Here is an 18375-nt window from a genome sequence, read left to right as displayed (position 1 = left end):
GGAAGTTTCTCAGGCACCCGAATGCACAGGGCGGCTGCAAATGGCTTTTGCAGAGCCGGCAGCCTCCCGCTCCCGGCCCCGGCGGATGCGCTGCGGTGGCCGGCTGCCAGCCGCCCCAGGGGTGGGAAAGCTCCCGGACAGCCCGTCCCAGGAGAGACCCCTCGGTCTGTCCGTGTCCCCTGAGCAAAGCACACGTGGGGGTCTCCAGCCAAGCCCCTGCTGCACCCTGCACGGCCAGGGAAAGGGAGGAGGGGAAGGACGCACCTGGCACTGGCTGGGTTCTTTTCTGCCTCCGAGCCCTTGCCAAAGCGGTCCCGACGCGACCGGCTCCCTTGAGGGTTCAGCAGCGCCGGCGCTGAGGTGCCCGGTTTCGGGAGCCGGGGAAAGGCAGGGGCTCCATCGCTGCATTTCCAGCTGCTTTTTTAACAGGGAGCTCGGATTTCTGCTAGTTTTTCTGTTTCCACCAAATTCCAGCAGCTGGTGCTAGCGGATAAAAACAGGATGGATGCTGACACGGGGCTGAGGTTTCCCTGGAAAAGCAGGGTACCTCTTACTTCTGCTGCTGACCGAAATTCCCAGCTCTCCCAGAAACCCTGACTCCTTTAAAAAAAAACAAAACCCCGATTCCTTTAGAGGCATGAGCAGGAGGTGTTCTGTACCGGCCACACAACCCAGGCCCTCCTCGGCAACAGGAGGCAAATTTCATTTCGTGTTTTCCTGACTTTCAGTATGTCGCTACTGTGGAAAGGAGGTGGCGCTACCGACGCCTGGGGAGTCACCACACAAAAAAGAGAGGATTTCCATTTGGCAACATCTGTGTGGGACTTGCCAGGGGCTGAGCAGAATATTTTGAGCTAAAAGGTTCATGTTTCTGGTCTGTCGGTGTGCTCCCGTGATGCTGACGCAGGCACCTGCTGGGACATGCATGGGATAGGGGTCGACCTTGGGAACAAGAGAGGGAAGAAGGCGGGGAGGGCAGGCAGGGTCCGTAGCACCGACCTAAGCCAGACTGCAGGGCCGTGGGTGCGTGCAAGCAGCACACGTGCACACACACCCTGCACTCTGATCCCTGCAGCCTGCAAGGGAAGAACATGTCACGGAGGGTCTGCAGCAAGGAGTAGGGTGGCAGAAATACCAGGTGTCTCCCGCTCCTCTGCTCGATGGAAACAAGGTGCAAGCCGAAAGACTCATTCCGGGCATTTGTATCACCGCTGCCCTTTAACCCGAGGCGTGAGGCCCAGGCTGGCATGCCTTCCTCTCGCAGGCTGGCTCAGAGCTGCTCGCCGTGGCACCGGCACGAGAACACAGAAAGCAACGAAAAATAGCGGCCCTGGGGCAGCGGGGGCCGCGACCGGGGAGCAACCAGAAGTCCCAGTGCAGACACGTCCCCAGTGCAGTCCGGGAGCCAGCTCTAGGCTCTGCGATAGCCCAGCCTTGCCGTAAGCTTTCCGCACGAAGGGCTGCGCTGGCTGGGGCAGGCAGCGCCCGGCAGCAGGAGCGTGTCTTCGGCTGCGACGCATGAGGAGCCCGCTGCGCTCGCCTGGCTCCCCACCCGCTCGCCCGGAGCCATCTCCCCTCCCGACACTCGGCCAAGCAAGCCACACCGCTGCCGAGCTCCGTGCCGACCCCATCGCCCCCGGCCAAACGCGGGCTCTGGCGGCCGCTCCCTGCTTTGCCGGCCACACCACCGTGTTTTGTTTCGGATGACTCACACCGTACCCACGAGGGCTGGGCCAGGGACTCCAGGTGACATCAGTGGCGTTACGCACCCCGGCCTTGAACCGCAAGAAACAAGAAGAAAGCGAGGACGAGGCCCTGGACCTTCCTGCCGCCACACACAGCTCCTGGGGAAAAGGTCCCGTGGTTCCCTGGGGACGCTCGTGGGCTGCCCGCCCCCCCGAGCTGCGACCTGGCCCTGGCACGGGCCTGCTGCTGCCTGGCCCGAGACAGGGCCCCTGGGTGAGCCGCCCCTTGCTGTCGCTCCTCCCAGGGCAGAGCAGAGGCACAAGGTTCAGTTCGGTATCTCGGCACCTGCACAAGCACCCTTGGCTTCCCGGGGGGGCGCAAGGGCGGTGTCGCCTGCACCCCTCGCCTCACTGGGCTCCCGCGCCCCCCAGACCCCACGCTGGGCTCTGCCACCCGAGCTCGGGGTCTGCCCATGCCTCCCGTGGACCCAGTGATCCCAACCAAACCCGGGGCCCTGCCCTGACTTAGCAACCACCCAGCAGGCAGGGCCCCCCCCCCGCAGCACCCAGCCAAGGGGACGGGGCTGTTGCACCACCCTGGCTCTGCTCCGCTTCCTGCGATTGTGCAGCTCCCTGTTACGAAAGCAGCGGTGGGGGCAGCCACTGGCCCCTCGCCCTTCCTACCAGAGAAGCAGCTCATTTCCATGGCACCGGTGGCTTCGGTAGGCGCAGGTCACACGTGGGTGCTGGGTGATCACATCTACTTGTCTTCAAAAGTGGTTGAGAAGCGTTTTCGAACCCTTGAAGGGGAGTGAGAGCAGTGCATCTGCCCTGCAAACATGCACCACACCTCAACAAGCCCCTCTGCACAGCCACAGCCTCAGGAAGGGAAGGCGGCGCACGTTGCCCTTCGTTAGGCTGCGAGACTGATCAAGCTCCAGCCTCCCTGGGATTCCTCCCACAGTGCTCCCCAGACCCTGGTGTGGCCTCCACCCAGCAGCCCAGCCCCTCACCAAAACAACCACAAAGGACACTGTCACACATCCCAATTATTTATTTACTATTAAAAAGGAAATTACTAATTATTATCCTGATCTAGTTGAAGAAGTCCACAGTCATTGCAGGGGATTTGGACTATATGACCTCTAAGTGTAAACTATTCTATATGAGTCTACGAAGCATCCTGAAGTAGGATGAAGAAAGATGCTTAACAGGTGACACCAACCTGCACTCCAGAAAAGACACAGCTCACCAGCTCAAAGTCTTTCTGCTCAGCCCTGTGGAGCAACCAGAGCCAGCTGACTGCATCACTGCACAGCACAGCAAAGCTTGGGCAGATGAGGACACAGCTTTGAAACCGTCCTGTGGCCCGCAAAGCCTTCAGAAGAGCAAGCAGCTCTGCTGCTCTCTGCTCCACACTCCCTCTGCAGTCTGGTTTGAGGCATGTCTTCTCCCAGAGGCCCAGAAGCCCTGCTCGCAGAGCTGTGGTAGATAAAAGGCTCAATGCCTACGGAAGGGAAACAGCACCCATGGCTCAGGAAGGACTCCACATTACCTTCTCTAGTTAGGCCAGGAGCTGTGCCCATGGCTCAAAAGCTAGCAGGAACAGGCGACACACATGGTCTGTCGCAATGGCATGACCACTCCCTGTGAGGGCACTGAAGTCAGCTCACTATCTCACACCTAGAAATCAGGCAACACTGCAGGATTAAGGGCAGAGGACAAGGGACAGGTGCTTGCAGCCACCAAACACAGTAATAAGTGCATGATGCGGCCTGTTCACCTCCACCTGGGCAGGTAAGAAGCAGGGCAGTGGCCTCCATCACCAACTGCATCCAGTCAGACCGAGTATGGGCATCTCAGTCCCAACCACCTTCACCCTCCATGCCACAGCCCACCCCTGCAAGCTATGGGATGTACCACAGGCTGCAGGCCACGTCAGCAGCCATAGAAAAGTTCCCAGAATTTCCTACCCCACCTCAGATAGACAGAGTCTTGTTACAGATATACAGACCAGAGTATCAGAATAGACCAAACATAAAACAATTCCTCCCTGGTAAACCCTCTGAGCTGCCAGCAACTGGAAGAGTATTCAGGTGAATTTCTTTAATCAACTATCTGTTAACGCAGCTCTGTGTGTGCCTGGCTGGCAGGGTGCCTGGCATCACACTGAGAATCGGGAGGCAGCGGTGGTTACACCTCATCTGTAGGGTGGTGCTGGATGACAACTGTGGGAGCGTCTTCCACCTACTCCTGACTCGTGGCTTTCCGCCAGCACCACTGCTTGCAAAGGGTCACTCTGGGAGCACTGCTCCTGAGGCTGGGGAGGGCCCAGCTCAGAGCCAGCTGATGCCAGAGGGCTGGAGGATGAGTTGCTGTTGAAAGATCTGGGATCAAGGTTGGACAGACCCCGCTCCTCTTCCCATGATTGACTGAGGCCACACGACAGCAAGGGATCCTCAGGCTTTGGGCTGAACCCCTCCAGCGCAGCATCCTCCTGCACATCAGGTGCTACTTGGTTTGGAAGCTCACCAGCCTGCTGTGACAGTCCTGCAAGAGAGGTAGGACAGGACCAGCCCTGTCTTTCTCAGCCTCTCAGCACCCTGCTCCAAGCACGGGCCACCACAGAGCCCATGAAAGGGGAACAAACTTCAACTAGGGCTGCCTCCTCCCAGGGGAGGTGGGGAGAGGACGCTGCACAGCTGCCAGGCACAAGCACAGCTTGTGTTCCAAGGGGGACTGGTTCCCTCTAGTTCTTGTACCACCCCTGGCCCAGGGACCTGGACCCAGGGGCCCTCTGCAGGAGTCCAGAGCTGGGTCAAGACAGCAAAGCCAAACCTAGTGGTCACCCCAGGCAAGGGGCTGCTGGGCTGGAGGCACCCTGGAGTTCAGGCTGCCTCTGAGGAAGGTGCTCTGCCCCAGAGGGCAGCGCTTCACCCAAAACCACGCCTCAGTCCCCAGGCACTCACCTCTGGGCTCCAGCTGTGGCTCTCTGTTCCCGAACGAACAGATGCTGAGGGAGAGAATAAGGCAGAATGACAGAACCACAAGCTGGAAACAGAAAGATCAGTACAGACTTCAGCAAAGGACGTTGATAGGCATCATTGGCTGCAATAAATACCTCTCTCCCAAAATTATAAGGACAACAGAGGCCCCTTCACAGACACTGGGGCTGAAGCCACTCACTATGGTGCAGGTTTTTACTGTGGTAGTTTTGGTGGTGGACTGCCTCACCACGGCCTGCAGTGTCCGCAACTGCTTCAGCAATGACCTGCAGGAGGGTAGGCAATGCAGGTTAACATAGCAGCTGAACCTAGACCTACACGCTTCCCTCCTCTCACTTTTGCAGCCAAGGACAGGCCACACTCTCAAGAAGAGGAACAGCTTTCACCACATCTCCTGCTGTGTCGAACAAAAAGAACTCACGTGTTTCTCTTCTGCAGCTGCTGCACCTTCTTCTCCAGTCTGTGGTTCTGAGCTGTGCAGTCTGCCACCCTTCCCAAGAAAGATGAACAGCATGGAGGAAAAACAGAGAGGTTTTGCTAGTCAACAGCAGGAACTTCAGCAGAATCTCTCCTCAGGTAATCAGCCACCACTTCTGGGTAGCTGCGGCAGATAAAATTGATCCTGGGTCTACCTGGCACCACTTGGAGCAAAGCCCAGAGAGCAGCATCTCACACCAGGATTGAGGAGGGGTGAGCCCTGCCCAGTCCCACAGAGAAGCACCAGACTAATCCCTAAGGATGCTCACTCCTAGCAGCACACCAGCCCTGCAGATGTGCAACGTCAGGCTGTATTGCAAACTAGCCTAATGTGGAGAACATGCTGGCCCTGGGAGGCCAGTGCTCGGCTTGAATAGAGCAAGCTGTGGGCCGACTCCCAAGTGTAAGACAGCAGGGCAGGTTATGCCCTGAGCTTCTAAGCCCCCTGAGGAGAGCTGCTGCCTCATAGGGTCCGCCTCACTTTCTGCCCAGGGTGGTAAGATCCCAGCAGCAGCACAGCACAGCTGCTTGTGACCAGTATACCCCGCTCCTGACCCCTGTCAGCGTGGTTAGCACAACTAATGCCATTCAAAGAGGCGAGCACCCATTCTGTGTGACCGAGCGGGTCACATATTCATTCCCACCCCTCATTATCAGGCCCTGAAGGTCCTGTGCACCAAGCAGACAAACCAAACAGATTTCTTCCTCCCCTCCCTACCAGCCCCAAGGTTCCTGGGCGCTAGGCCAGTTACTCCCTTCCTTACTGGCCTTGACGGTCCCAGGCACCCAGCCAGCCCAGTGTTGTTCACAACCCTGTCACAGAGCAGGGAAGCATAACAGCACACAGAGCACTGTCCATAAAATCAAGCAGTTACAAGTCCTAAGGGGGAAGTTGGACCAGAGCTGCTGTTGGACAGTGAGACCCAGGACCCCCCCTTGGCCAGGGAAACTTCCACCATCATCTACTTCCTCCCATGATGGAGGCAGTGACTCATATTCCTTTATATCACTTTCAGGTCTAGATTATGATCATTATATTGATACAGCAAACCACGTATTAAGATCTGACCCAATCTGCAGGGGGTCCAGGTGATTAGAAATCATAAATTGTATTAGGATCTAGGTGATTAGAAATTGTAATACAACTTAACTTAGAATTTCTAATCACCTAGATCCTAATACAAGTTACGATTCTGATTTACAGATTGCTTATAGATTGTACTACATTGATTCTCCTTGCAAAAATCCTGTGCCATTCTACTCATAAATTCTGTGCTATACTAATCATAGTATGTTAAGAAAACAAAGCTTTAATTGAAACTCTGATTTAGTGCCGCCATCATTCTGCCAAGGATCCCTAAAAGAACCTATCTGTTCCCTCAGTGTTGGGTGACACTGCTGTCTGCCCATACCTGCTTTCCAGGCCATCCAGGTAGATCTTCTTCCTGGGATGACTATCTTGGGCTGACTGTTTGTTCTGGATCTTCTGACGCACCTTCTTCAGAAGTCTCTCTTCAGCCTGCAAGGGTCATTTCTCATTAGCAGCAACATCAGGGCATTGGCAATCCAACCCTCACAAACCCTGTATACATCTCACTGCTCAGCCCTGCGTGCTTTTGTCGTCTGTCCCTCCCACACCACTGAATGAACTGCAGGAGCTGCAAGGCAAACTCTGGCCTGCTGATGCAGCCAGCAGCTCCCCTGGTGTAGCAAAAAAAAGGCACACCTAAGGGAGATGAAAAACATGCACCTCACAAGCTACTAGGCAAGCCAGAAAAAATAGGCTGGAGGCACTTGTGGTGTAACTGTCTCCTGCAAGCAGTCATGAGTGGGGAGATAGACAGCAGCCAGGTCTTGTTGCTCTTTGTATCTATGTGATTAGCAAAGCAGAGGCTGCTGTGTGTGCATGTGGACACCCCCCAGGCCTCAAAAGGAGAAAAAGGACACCAAGCCCCACCACACGCTGCCCTGAACACAGCACCTGGACACCAATGTTCTCATCAAGGCATCAGCCCATATTTTCAAACCCCTACTCTGGCTGAAGCATTCAAGTAGTCCAAGTCTGTCTGGAAGTAACAGGCTGTAGCAAGGACTCACTTCGGTCAGTGGCAGACAGGTTGGTAATGAAACACCTTCTTCCTCCAGGAGCTGCCTCTCCTCCTCTGTCAGGACCAGCTCTGGGAAGCTGGACTAGAAAACAGCAAAAATAGGCCTGCCAAGAATGCAAAGTAAAGGGAGTCCACCCCAGGGCAGAAAGGGCACATAGAAAGCACAGAACCGGGATCAGCTTCCCAAAGCAGCATCATGCTTTCCTCAGAGATAGCCCTCACAGGAGCTAAGCCATGAAAAGAAGGGGAGATGTGAGCAGAAGCAAAGGCTGGGGCCCACACACATGGCAGTCAGTACCTGCACAGTGGCTTCAGGCACAAGCTGGGGTCCAGCATCCACATCATCAGCAATGGGAAAACTGGAGCTCTGTTCCAGTACTTTGCTTGCACCTTCCAAACCCATCCATGTCCCTGGGGAAGGAAAGGAGAGTCAAGCACTGGGCCTCAGTGAGGCAGCACCTGACCAGCCAGCTTTGAGTAGCTGGAAACAACAATTTTACAGCAGCAGAAAGCCACCAAACTTGTCTCTCTCCACTGCTGCCTGGCAGCCACCCAAAAAACTCCAATGCGGGACTGCTTTTCTGCCTGTAGCCAGGACAGAAAGAGCCCACGCACATCACTTACCAAGATCAGAAGAAATATCTCCTTCTGCCATACCAGACCTCATGCTTTCCAGCACAGGCTGGTCCTGGTGGAGGGAATAGTTGTGATCAGCCTGCACAATGTCTGAGCTCTGAGGGCTGCCAGAAAAGTCGTCAGGGATATGAGACAGATTCTGATCCTCAGAAATGATGCTGTCACTGAAATCAGGCAACAGACCCTCCAGTATGCCTGGTTCAGCTCCAAAGGAGCTCAGCAGGGAGCTGATGAACTCATCCATGTCGTTGTCCAGGCACTGCACAGAAAAAGCTTTTACTCAGAAGGAAGGCAAACCTCCTGAACCACAACCCAGTAGTGACTCTATACCAAGAACCCACCTGAAGGTCTGACAGGTCCCAGTCTTCCAGCTGATCATTCTCCTTCCCTAAGGTTTCAGAGAAGGAAGCATCATCCTTCAGGAGGAAGTCAAGCAGGTTCTCATTTGCCAGGGCAGCCAGTTCCTCTAGGCACGACATCTGAGCAGGATAGCCAAAGCAAGCACAGGCGGAGGCACCAAGCACTTCTTCAAGATATCTCTCAGCCCCTATGGATAAAATCTTCTTGTGCAACAGCAAAAGCTGCCAGGGCCCTGCAGCAAAGACCAGCCCACAAGTATTTCCCCAACAAACATAATATACCAGCACTGGTGGCCCCACCACACCAGTTTTCCCACCAGACTACTGGGATCCAGACACAGAAGCCATGCTCCACCCAGAACACATAAGCTGCAGAAAGGAGAGGGGAAGTAGAAAGGCCCCAGACTTTCCGACACAGAGAACATGCAAGATCCCACTGTTCCACTGAAGCCTGAAGGTGTCATACCCCCAGCATGCAGCCAGTGGGGTTAACTAAAAGGGTTTTATCAACAATTAAATGATTATTAAATGATAATTAATAATGATTGAATGGAAACGAAGTTGTAATCAAACGCCAGTTAAGCAATAATTGAATGGTAACTAAACAGTGATTTGACAATGATTCAAATGATGATTTAAACAATGACTTAGATGATGGTCAAACACTCTACTAAACTTCTAATAATTAAGCTACGGCTGGATCTATATAGGTGTCACTAACATAGAATATACTTTTTGGTCGAGTGTAAAATGCCGTTTACCTTGCTGTAGATACCAGATGCCGAAGTAAAGGGTCTCGAGGGGTACCCTGAAGAGGCGTTCCTGCTCAAGGGGAAATCACCGCTGAGCAGCCCACTGCCGTACAGGAGAGCTCCGTGGGCTCGGGAGGCTACAGGCATTTATAGCGTAAAGAGATAGACTTGCAGTCAAACCCCGCCTTGATGCTTGCGCAGTTGTGAAGGTTTCAGTTCGGTCTGGTCCCAGCTGTGGCTGGTGCCGTTATCTCCCGATAAGACATGGCCTAGACTCCTTGGTCCCTGAGAAGAGGCGGCCTCTAGCGGTTTGCACGGCAGGGCTGGTATCGGTCGGGCCTGCTTCTCGGTGATGCCTGAACCAAAGTACTGCTCCCTCACTCAGAGCGGGGGCATCCGTCACACCTCCCCATTAGCACTGTTAAGCTTTCACATCTAGCTGGCAGGTGTCACAGTCCAAAAAAAAAAAAAACCAGGAAAAAAATCCCACCCAAAACCAGAAGGCCAGGGCAGACCCCTGCCATAGGGCTGCTGTGCCAGCTGCCTGGGAGCAGGAAGCCGGGTGCACGGGGCTGCCCCGCCAGACGGCATGGCGAGCAAAGTCTCACCAGCAGAAAGCAAAGCAAGCCAGAGGAAGAGGAGCTGGGCAAAGCCTGGGCAACGCCAGGGCCTGTCGCCTCCACAGACGCTGAGGACTCTCTATCCAGGATGCACACACTGGGCAGACAGCGAAGGGAGGACGAGAACAAGAGGAGACAGCAGCAAGTGAAGTATAAGGAAGGGTGACAGGAGCGTCCAGGGCAGGAACCGCTCCCCCCTCCGGGACACGCACCCGCGGGGAGTCCAGGAGACTCTCACGGCCGCGGCCGCGGGCCCGGCCCACGGGCAAACACAGCGGGCCGCTGCCTGGGGCACAGCCGCAGCCCGCAGGGCCCGAGCAGCACAGCCCCGGGCCTGACAGCTCGGCCCGGCGCAGGGCCGTAGCCCACCGGCGGGCTGTCAGCGCCGGCCCGGCAGTTCCCGGGGCCGACAGTTTGCCTGACCGGCCGCGCCCGGCCCCGCCGCCGGCCGCCTCGCAGAGCCCCCCGGCACCGGCTGGGGCGAGGGGAGGGCGGCGGTCCCGGCGTCCCGGGCCCCCCATGCCGTCCCGCCCCTCACCTCAGCGCGACGCCCCCCGGCCCCACCGCTTCCAACGCGCCAGCAGTGGCGTCACCCACATCCCAGCACGCCCCGCGCCCCTCCCGGGGGTGACGCGGCGGCGCCGGTGCGGGCGCCCATTGGCCGGGGTCGCGTGGGTGGCGGGGGCGCGCGGCCACGGCGACCGTAGCCGGGGGCGGGCGGGCGACGTGAGCCCCGAGGCGGAGCACAGCCCCGGGGCGCGGTCGCTGAGCCGTGCCTAGCCCCGGGGCGCAGTGCTCGGTCTGCGCGGGCACCGGGTATCGCGTAGCGCCGAGCGTGGGTTCGGGGTGCGGGGGGGGGGGACGGGGGGGACGGGGGGGACGGGGCGGAGTACGGCCCCGCGGTGCTGTGCGGTGCCCCGGCGCATGCGCGGCGGGGGGCGGCGGGGCGGGAAGCGGGCGGTGACGCCCCGCTCCGCTCCGCACAGGCTCGGCGGGGCCGCCGCGCTGCTCCTGCCCGCGCACAGGTACGGAGACGGGGAATACACAGGGTCCCGGTAACCGGGGAGGGGGGGCCGGGGCACGGGGTTCCCGCGAGCGGCAGCGGCCTGGCTCCCCGGGGGGCTGCCGGAAACGGATGTCCTGGGAGGAGCCCCCCGCGCTTAACGGGGGGGGGGGGGGGGGGTAGCGTCCCGGTTACCGGGGCCTCCCTGCTCCCACCGAGGCACCTCCCCCGAGCTGCGGTGACCCAGGGGCTTCTGAGGGATCGGTCACGCCTTGGCTTGCTTTTGGGGCGCGCCCCATCGTCCCCAAGACTAGCGGCACCCAAGCACCGACACCCACCCGGAGGGCCCCGGGGCAGCACGGGCAGACACGGCAGGGCTGGGCCTGGTCCCCTTGATCCCGGCCCTGGCCCAAAATATCCGCCACCCCTGCAGGCCTCGGCCTGAAGTCTCCGTTCGCCAGGCCCGGGCCAAGCATCCCCACCTCGGGCGTCCCCGGGGACTGAACGGGAGAGGCCTGGCTGCGGCCACGGGCCTTCCGACCGGGACGGGGGGGGGCGAGCGAGCTTTGGTCCTGGCCGGGCGTGTCGGCGGAGCTTTCCCCCTGCCTTTCCTGCCCACACTGCCTGTACTCCGGCGGGGGAGGGGGGCGGGAAGCGAGTCGGAAGGGTGTCCTCGGCCCGCGGCGCGGTTTTGGGTGCGGACGCCGGAGGACACGCTCCCCATGGCCGCGCCGTAGCCGGGGGAGGTCAGCCCTGGCATCTCCCGCCGATCGTCCCGGGACAGACAGCTGGTTGTGCCCCCCCCTCCCCGGGAAGGGACGCGACACTGGGGTGGTGCTGTTGGGCAGGGCTGACCCCCTTGGGGGGGGAAAAACCTGGGTCCCCACTATGCCTCCCACTGGAGCAGCTAAGCAGGCAAGGGAAACCCTGCCCCATCCTCTGCCTGTTCCCTGCCCAGCTCCGCTCCCTGCCGGATCCTGCCTGCGCCCCTTCGAGCTCCTCGGCCCTTTGAATCTGCCGGCAGGATGTCTACATGCTTCTGCCGTGGCTTCATCGCTGGCTGTTAGACCCATATTTGGTAGCAATAATTGTTTACTCCCTTCTCCTCTCTCCCCGAGCCTCGCTGCTGAGAAGGGGAGGGAACATATTTTTGGGATCTTTAGCTTTGCCGGAGCCAACGGATTGCCTGGTAAAGGGTCCAAAAATCTCCCTGCAGACCATGGGGTGAAACCCCTCCAAGTGCTAAACAAGCAAGCGACCGTTGTGTGGTGAGCACTGGCTGAGTGCACAACTTGCTCACCAAATGGCTGTGATGGGAGCTCGGAGCATCCCAAAGTGGTGCTTCACAGCAGATTTGGGGAAGGGCAGCAAGAAAGCTGGGGAAGAGGGAACAGGGACCTAAGGGGTGCCCTCCTTTTGGGAACTAAGCTCTGCAGACTGCTGGATGGAGGGATGCCACCTGAAACTTGTGCTCTCCTCTCACTTTCCCCTTTCTGCCTAGCTGGCGGCATGATGGTGGGCAAGTCTCTTGCCCTGGCAAGCACGCATGCCCAAATGGGGTGCCTGGTGGTCTCCAGAGGCCATGGGAGTGCCCACTGCGCCCCAAGCACTGCTTTTGGGGGGCTGCACCAGAGGGCCGGCTTGCTAAGGACATGGGAGAGGCTGCAAAGGGAATCCTGCCCTTGCTCACCTCGGTGCCTGCCTTGGCAGTGGGCAGCCTGGGGGTGCTGCCATTTGTGCCCCCTCTCTTTGGAGGGCAGGGGATGTCCAACAGGAGCAGACGGGCCTGGAGATGTGTGGGAAATGCTGGCAATTAATGTCCAGAGTGGCTTCACCCCAGCCTGGGTGAGCTTGCAGGCAGGCTGCGGCTGTGTCCTCGCTGCCTGTCCCCTGCCCAGTTTACCGCACTGAGTGGGGCTGCTTTCCCTGTGGGGGCGAGAGGATGCTGCTGCCCCAGCCATGGGTAACAGCCGGCTGGTTGCAGGGGTGCCATGGGGCCTGGGCTGGGTGCACTGGCTGCTCATGCTCCCCAGGAGCAAGGTCAGCCTCATCTGGAAGAAACCATCTTCCTGTCTGACATGGACGCACGGCTGGGAAAGAGGAACTGGGCTCAGCAGCATGCAGCATCATCACCGTCCAGGGCCGCTGGCTCAGCCTTCCCATCAGCGTGGGGAAGCTGTGCTCCCAGCTGCCTGCTGTGGCTGTGTATACTGGTCCCATACTGGAGAACCCAGCCAGAGCCTGGCCCGGCTTCTTACCAGGTTAATTTTTGACCTGGTTCATTGTGCTGTTGTGCAGACCCTGATGTGCCAGCGAAGCCACTGCTGGCAGGCGTCGCTGTGGCCTGGTACCTGCCTGACTATGCCGGCAGCTGCAGTGGCTGGGCCAGCAGCCCCATGCCTGCGGAAAGCCCCAGTAGTGGGGTGGTTTGCATCTAATACAGCTTCCTGCAGCCTCCTTCCAGTCCGGGGGTGGTCCAGAGTGGGGCCTTTCCCAAGAGAAATTTGGCATTGCTGTAAAAAAAAAAAAACAAAAACACAACAAACCCAAACCTCATCCGGAGTCTCCCTTAGAAAGAACATGTTAAAAATGGCAAAATTTTTGCATTTGAAGGTTTTCAGCTTGTTCTGGAAACTCACCATGAGTGTGCCAGCAGGCTGATATTGAATTTTGGTTGATTTTTTTTTTTTTGAGATATAAACCCTCCTCTGTAACCATTCTTGCAGCGCTGAACTCAGCCGATACAAATATAGCAGTTATGCCACGTGACGGAAAACTCACTCTCAGTGGTCCCAGCAATGACACCGTGGTTTCTCGGGCTCTGCCTGCATGTGGCTGGCCCTGCCTGCGCTGGCCCTGCCTTTAAGCAGAGCCTAGAGACCTCCACCATGATGTTTTTGCTCACCCAGTTCAGGGCGAGATGGAGGCAGCCGGGATGGTTCCCAGGAGGGGTGGGACCCCATCAAGAATCTCCCTCCCCCATTTTGGAGTCAGCTCAGGACCATGCTCATGGCTGAAAGGGTTGCACACAGCTTGCTATAAAATGCAGAAGTGTGTTAATCTGGCAGCCGGCTGGCAGCTCACTGCTCCAGTGCCTTATCTGCCTTTGCATACCAACAACCGATTTAGAATGGGTTTGCTTGCTCTGGCGGCAAGCCAGCACAGAAATTTGGTGTGTGTTCATCGAAACTTGGTTTGTTTGGGTGTTTTTCTTTCCATTCCAGAGGGACAGCTTGAATTTCGCTGTCCTTTTCCTTCATTTTTCTGGTTTGCAGCACCGGGCTCCCATGCTGTCTCGTCCATTATGTCTAGTCCAGCTTTTTCTTCCCCACGTGGTAGCCGGAGGGTAGAGGTCTGCAGCGCCTGAGCCCTGTGTTCGTGCCCTCGCAGGAGGCAGCAGATTTGCAAACCCCACGTGATTAATTGCCACATTTAGTGACAAATCTCTCCAGGGTTTGACGAGGTGTACTTCTTACTCAGCAGAGAGCATTTCTGCTTTAGACATTGGTGGAGCCTGAACTGTTTCCATAGAATATGGGGGTTAAAATGAACCATATCCCTTTCCTCTGAGGGCTTCCTTGATGTTGTGAGCACTTTCCCTGCTGAGCTCTGTCATTTTTGTAAGAGCTTGGGAGCGGGAAGGCTTGAGCAGTCATCTTCCTGTGGGGTCTTGGTTCCCATGAAGAGTGTGCTAAGGTGTGCTTCTGGTGCAATGCCTGATTTTGGGTGTCTTTGGGAGGGCAAGGGGAGGCTGCAGAAATGGCCAGGCATGGCCTGACTCCTCTTGGTTCTTCTCTGCCGTCTGACGTCCTCCCTTCCACTTCCTCTGTGGTCTCTGACCTTGTCCTGGCAGTGGCATGTTCTCCTTTTCCTGTGGAGGGACGGAAAGCAGCTTTATGCTCAACTCAATTTTTAGATATGCAGAAGATGGCCTACTGACCGCAGCAGCCTGCCCCGCATATGAAGTATTCAGAAAGCCCTTTCTACAGCGGGGTGTTCCTCGTCCCTTTGGCTCCACAGCTTTGCTGGTGCTTGCAGATAGACGCAATGGCACAGGCGGGTGCCTCGTCTGCTGCCGCCGGGCTCCCTTGCTCCAGACCCGAAATGTGTTTCATTCCTCGTCAGCAGAGCCAGTGGGGGCTGCGGGCCTCCGCAGAAACATTGCCGAATGGCTCAGGAATGCAGAGCTGGAGCCGCTCCATATGCTGGCAGAGGCGGCACGCTCCTCTGTCCCTGCCTCCCACCCTGCACCACCAGCATGGCTTTATGGCTCTGCAGGAGCAGGACCTCTGCCTGCTGGCTCGCTCCTGGCCAAAGTCGATTGAAGGAGCTTTTTGTCCATCACAAATCCTGCCCCTAACCTGCCCAGAGCCGTGGTTGGGAGCAGCCCGCACTGGTGTACCTCCTTCCATGGGAGACTGGAGCTGCTAGTGCTAGGCAAGGATGCACAGGCTCACCATGTGCCACTGTGGTGCAAGGGAGGCTGTCAGCAAGTCTTGCCTGAGAACCGTCCTAGGCCAGGCTGAGGGTGTGCGTGGTTGGTAACCTTGCCCTGATAGCCATATTAGGCCTGGTAGGAGAAAATCAATCTAAAAGAGAACAAGCAGATACAGTGCATCCCACTGGTGCTCTTGTGTCCTCCCACCAGCTGGGGTATAAGGACAAGGCAGCTTGGGTTGATGCAGAGCAGAGGACTCCTTCCTCAGGGAGAGGAAAAGGCATGTCACTGCTGGAGAGCATCGAGTTGGGGCTGGCCAGGGACTGAGAAGGGCAGGGAGCAGTGGAGCAGGGTGAGGACCCAGCACAGGGACTCCGAGTCGTGTGGCAACCTGGGAAAGCACTGAAAGCTGCCACAGAGCAGGTAAACCTGAAGGAAAGGGCTCTTAGAAGCCCTGCAGGCTGTATCAGATAAGTGGCGGGGCTTATTTACGACCTCCTTTTACTTCTATTATTTCTTTCTGATTTTATTCTGCTGTAAGAATATTGCAGTTCTAATTAGGTGTTATTAAACCTGGTGTTTTGGAGCCCTGTTGAGGGCTGAAGCCAAGCTATGCAATCCTTCAAGCTTGAAGCTGATCCTTCAAGCTGGACCCGGCTTGGGGCCTGTTTCAGATGGCATGGTGCAGCTCTCGTGTGCCCTTGCGTTGAGATGCACAGCGGCTGGTCGTTTGTCCTCCTGTGCAGGGGTTCCCCAGCCCTGTGTTTGTGCAGTAGCGTCTGCCATAGACCCTGATCTCTGAGCCCTCACTTGGTGTGAGTGGTGCTTTCCCCAGGTAATTACTTTCAATGAGTGAGTTTGGTGCCTGGTGCCCTTATCTCGCCTCCCCAAGCAGCTCCGGGCTTTTCCATCCCTCTGGGTCCCTCTGTGCTCAGGCTGCCAGCTCAGCACCATCCGCTGGTGACGTGGGGGGCTCTGATAGCCAGGGCAGGGCCCTGCGAGCCCTGGGTCAAAGCCTGGTTTTCCTCTTGCGGCTTCTGTGTCATGGCAGGTTTAATTATAACCCCTTCGGTCATGCTCTCCCAGCTTATCTCTCATGCTCCCACACGCTCCCTTCCTCCTCGCTGGCAGCATCTCCGCCGAGTACCAGCTGCTGTCAGTCCCGCAGGCGAGTAAAATCAGCTTTGGGACCTTGGGGTGAGGAGACAAGGGTTCCAACACTGGACAGAGACCCCAACCTCAGCACAGGTCTGGAAAGTGGGACCCCCCTGCACTCTCAGCAGTGTGGGGTGCAGCCCTTGCTTGCCAGTGGAAGCTGGGTTCCGGCTTTTGGGGAGCAGGGGTGCTGCCAGAGGGGAGGAGGAGGAAGGAGCCCGAACACTGGAGGGGTCAGCAGTCAGAGCTAACCCACCTGTCTCCTCTGGCAGGTGACGCAGGAGTGGGGACAGCCCAGCCGCCACCATGGTTGCCCTCTCGCTGAAGATCAGCATCGGCAATGTGGTGAAGACGATGCAGTTCGAGCCCTCCACCATGGTGTACGATGCCTGCCGGATGATCCGTGAGCGGGTGCCCGAGGCCCAGATGGGACAGCGTAAGTCCATGGTGGGGCTGGCTGCCACCCCAGCTTAGCTCCTGACGTTTCACCGGTCTCTCTTTCCTCTCTAGTCCCCATGTCCATCTGGGCTTTCCCAGAGCAGTGAGGGGATGGGGGGAGCAAGTCTTCCTGTCCAGTTGAGACAAGGTACTCAGCTCCTCGGGCTCCCTCCTCAACACCCCAGAAGACATTTGGGGGTTTGGAACATAGGAAACCACATTTGGAAGTGAAATACTCATTGGGCAATTTGAGCCTGCTGCCCCTTCTGTCTCTGCTCCTCTGTCCTACTTGCATTCATCACCACTAGCCGGGACTAGGTGGGTTTGAACAGTTGCAGGAGTTGTAGTGAGCATTAATAAACCATATAAGTTAATTTCTCCTTTCTTGGGGGGTATATAGTCCTCCACTGGGTCTGTCTCCTGCCAGCAGCTCTGTGCCAGGCCCATGCTGGTGCTCTGTTTCCTCGCAAAGCCTTCTCAGCTTTAATGCTTCCCTGATGCTGGCAGGCTCAAAATTAAGCTTATGGCTCACAAGCTCATGATGTGACTCACGCCCACGTGGAAGTGGCCTGTCCCCTTCATGGACGGGAGGGGGACTGGAGCTCTGGGGAATTGTCTCAGGGGCTCTTCTGCGTCCCTGTCACCCCTGAAAGCGGCGGCTGTGCCACAGGGGAAGAGGCAGTAAACAAGAGGTCAAGAGTCGTGGGAAGAGGAGGGGGGAGCGTGGTGACATCTGGGAGCAGCAAATTCCTCGAGGATGAAAGGAAATGCCTTCTCAAACTGTGCCCAACTGGCCGGCTATCCAGGAGATCAGGGCTTTCAGTTTCAGCGAAGGACTGGATGTTTGTGTGGATGTGGGGCTGTAGCAGTGTTGGAAGGAGCATTGCATTTCCTGCTCCTGGGTGTGAGCCAGCCTGTTTATAAAAAAAAAAAAAAAAAAGGCAAGGGGAAAGCCTTAAAGGGAACTGCTTATTGCCAAGTTCCTTTTCAGTTGCTCACAGCTTTTCTTTTCCTAGCGCTTCCTTGCAGCTTTTTCTTTCTTTTTGCTCTCCTTGCCCAGTGGCACTTGGGGGTCCTTTTTTGAGCTGCCCTGTTTGTCACCTTTGGGCTGGGAGAGCTTCAGTGTAGATTTCCAGCTCTGCTCTTTCTCTGTCTCAGGAAGTGCCTCTCCCCACCCAAGCTATGGATCTGGTGCAAGCTGCTCAGTTTTCAGTGTTTTAGAATGGAATGGATTGGAATTTGCTTTGAAAATAGCTTCTTCTTTTTTTTTTTTTAATTTAAAAATAAAACGGCACGCCTCTGAGATTTTTCTGCTCCCTGTTTAGTAGGATCCTAACAGCAATGTTAGCCAGGCAGGGGCGGGGCTGCTCAGGAATTTGTCCCTCCCCGCAGAGAGCTGCCAACGAGATGATGCGTTGTAAACACAGCGAGCCAAGACAGCCTGCGGCGCAGGGTTGTTGCAAAGGTGGGGAAGGACCTTTCCCAGGGCAAAGCCAGGCGTGGTCCTGGCCTCCTGCAGCAGGAAAACAGGGCTGTCCCTGTGGGTCTCAGCTAGGGTGCCACTGCCTGGGCTCCAGCAGCAGCATTTTCATGGGGTACCCCAGCCCCAAGGGAGCAGGATTTGGTGAACAGCACTTTTTCACCACCTCTGAGACCTTGTAAACCTTGATCCCATCCTCTTTCAGCTTCCTCCTGCCCA

At 57.1% G+C, this 18375-nt stretch overlaps 2 protein-coding genes across 3 annotated transcripts in view; one reads left to right on the top strand and one right to left on the bottom strand.

Moving 5' to 3' along the window:
• Positions 1-9: 9 nt before the first annotated feature.
• Positions 10-8390, bottom strand: LOC104348199 (cyclic AMP-responsive element-binding protein 3-like protein 3). The gene is made up of 13 exons (XM_086480165.1): positions 8253-8390; positions 7900-8170; positions 7574-7686; positions 7265-7357; positions 6580-6686; positions 5112-5180; positions 4872-4956; positions 4655-4736; positions 3937-4235; positions 2911-3192; positions 1713-1775; positions 830-942; positions 10-103 (listed from the first exon to the last, which is right to left on the bottom strand). Exons 1-13 carry the CDS (start codon positions 8388-8390, stop codon positions 10-12), a joined length of 1809 nt encoding a protein of 602 aa, XP_086336291.1.
• Positions 8391-16544: 8154 nt separating this feature from the next.
• The window catches only part of TLN1 (talin 1), a 28144-nt gene continuing 26313 nt past the window's right edge, over positions 16545-18375 (top strand). For both annotated transcript variants that reach the window (XM_086480388.1, XM_086480387.1), the window contains exon 1: positions 16545-16674. In XM_086480388.1, the coding sequence (XP_086336514.1) occupies positions 16545-16674 (130 nt within the window). The remainder of the gene's footprint in view (positions 16675-18375) is intronic.

This window comes from Leptosomus discolor, chromosome Z (genome assembly GCF_034619465.1).
Source record: "Leptosomus discolor isolate bLepDis1 chromosome Z, bLepDis1.hap2, whole genome shotgun sequence".
In the NCBI taxonomy this organism is placed as follows: Eukaryota; Metazoa; Chordata; class Aves; order Leptosomiformes; family Leptosomidae; genus Leptosomus; species Leptosomus discolor.
Note: the sequence above shows the minus strand (reverse complement) of the source record. Positions and strands in the feature narration are given on the sequence as shown.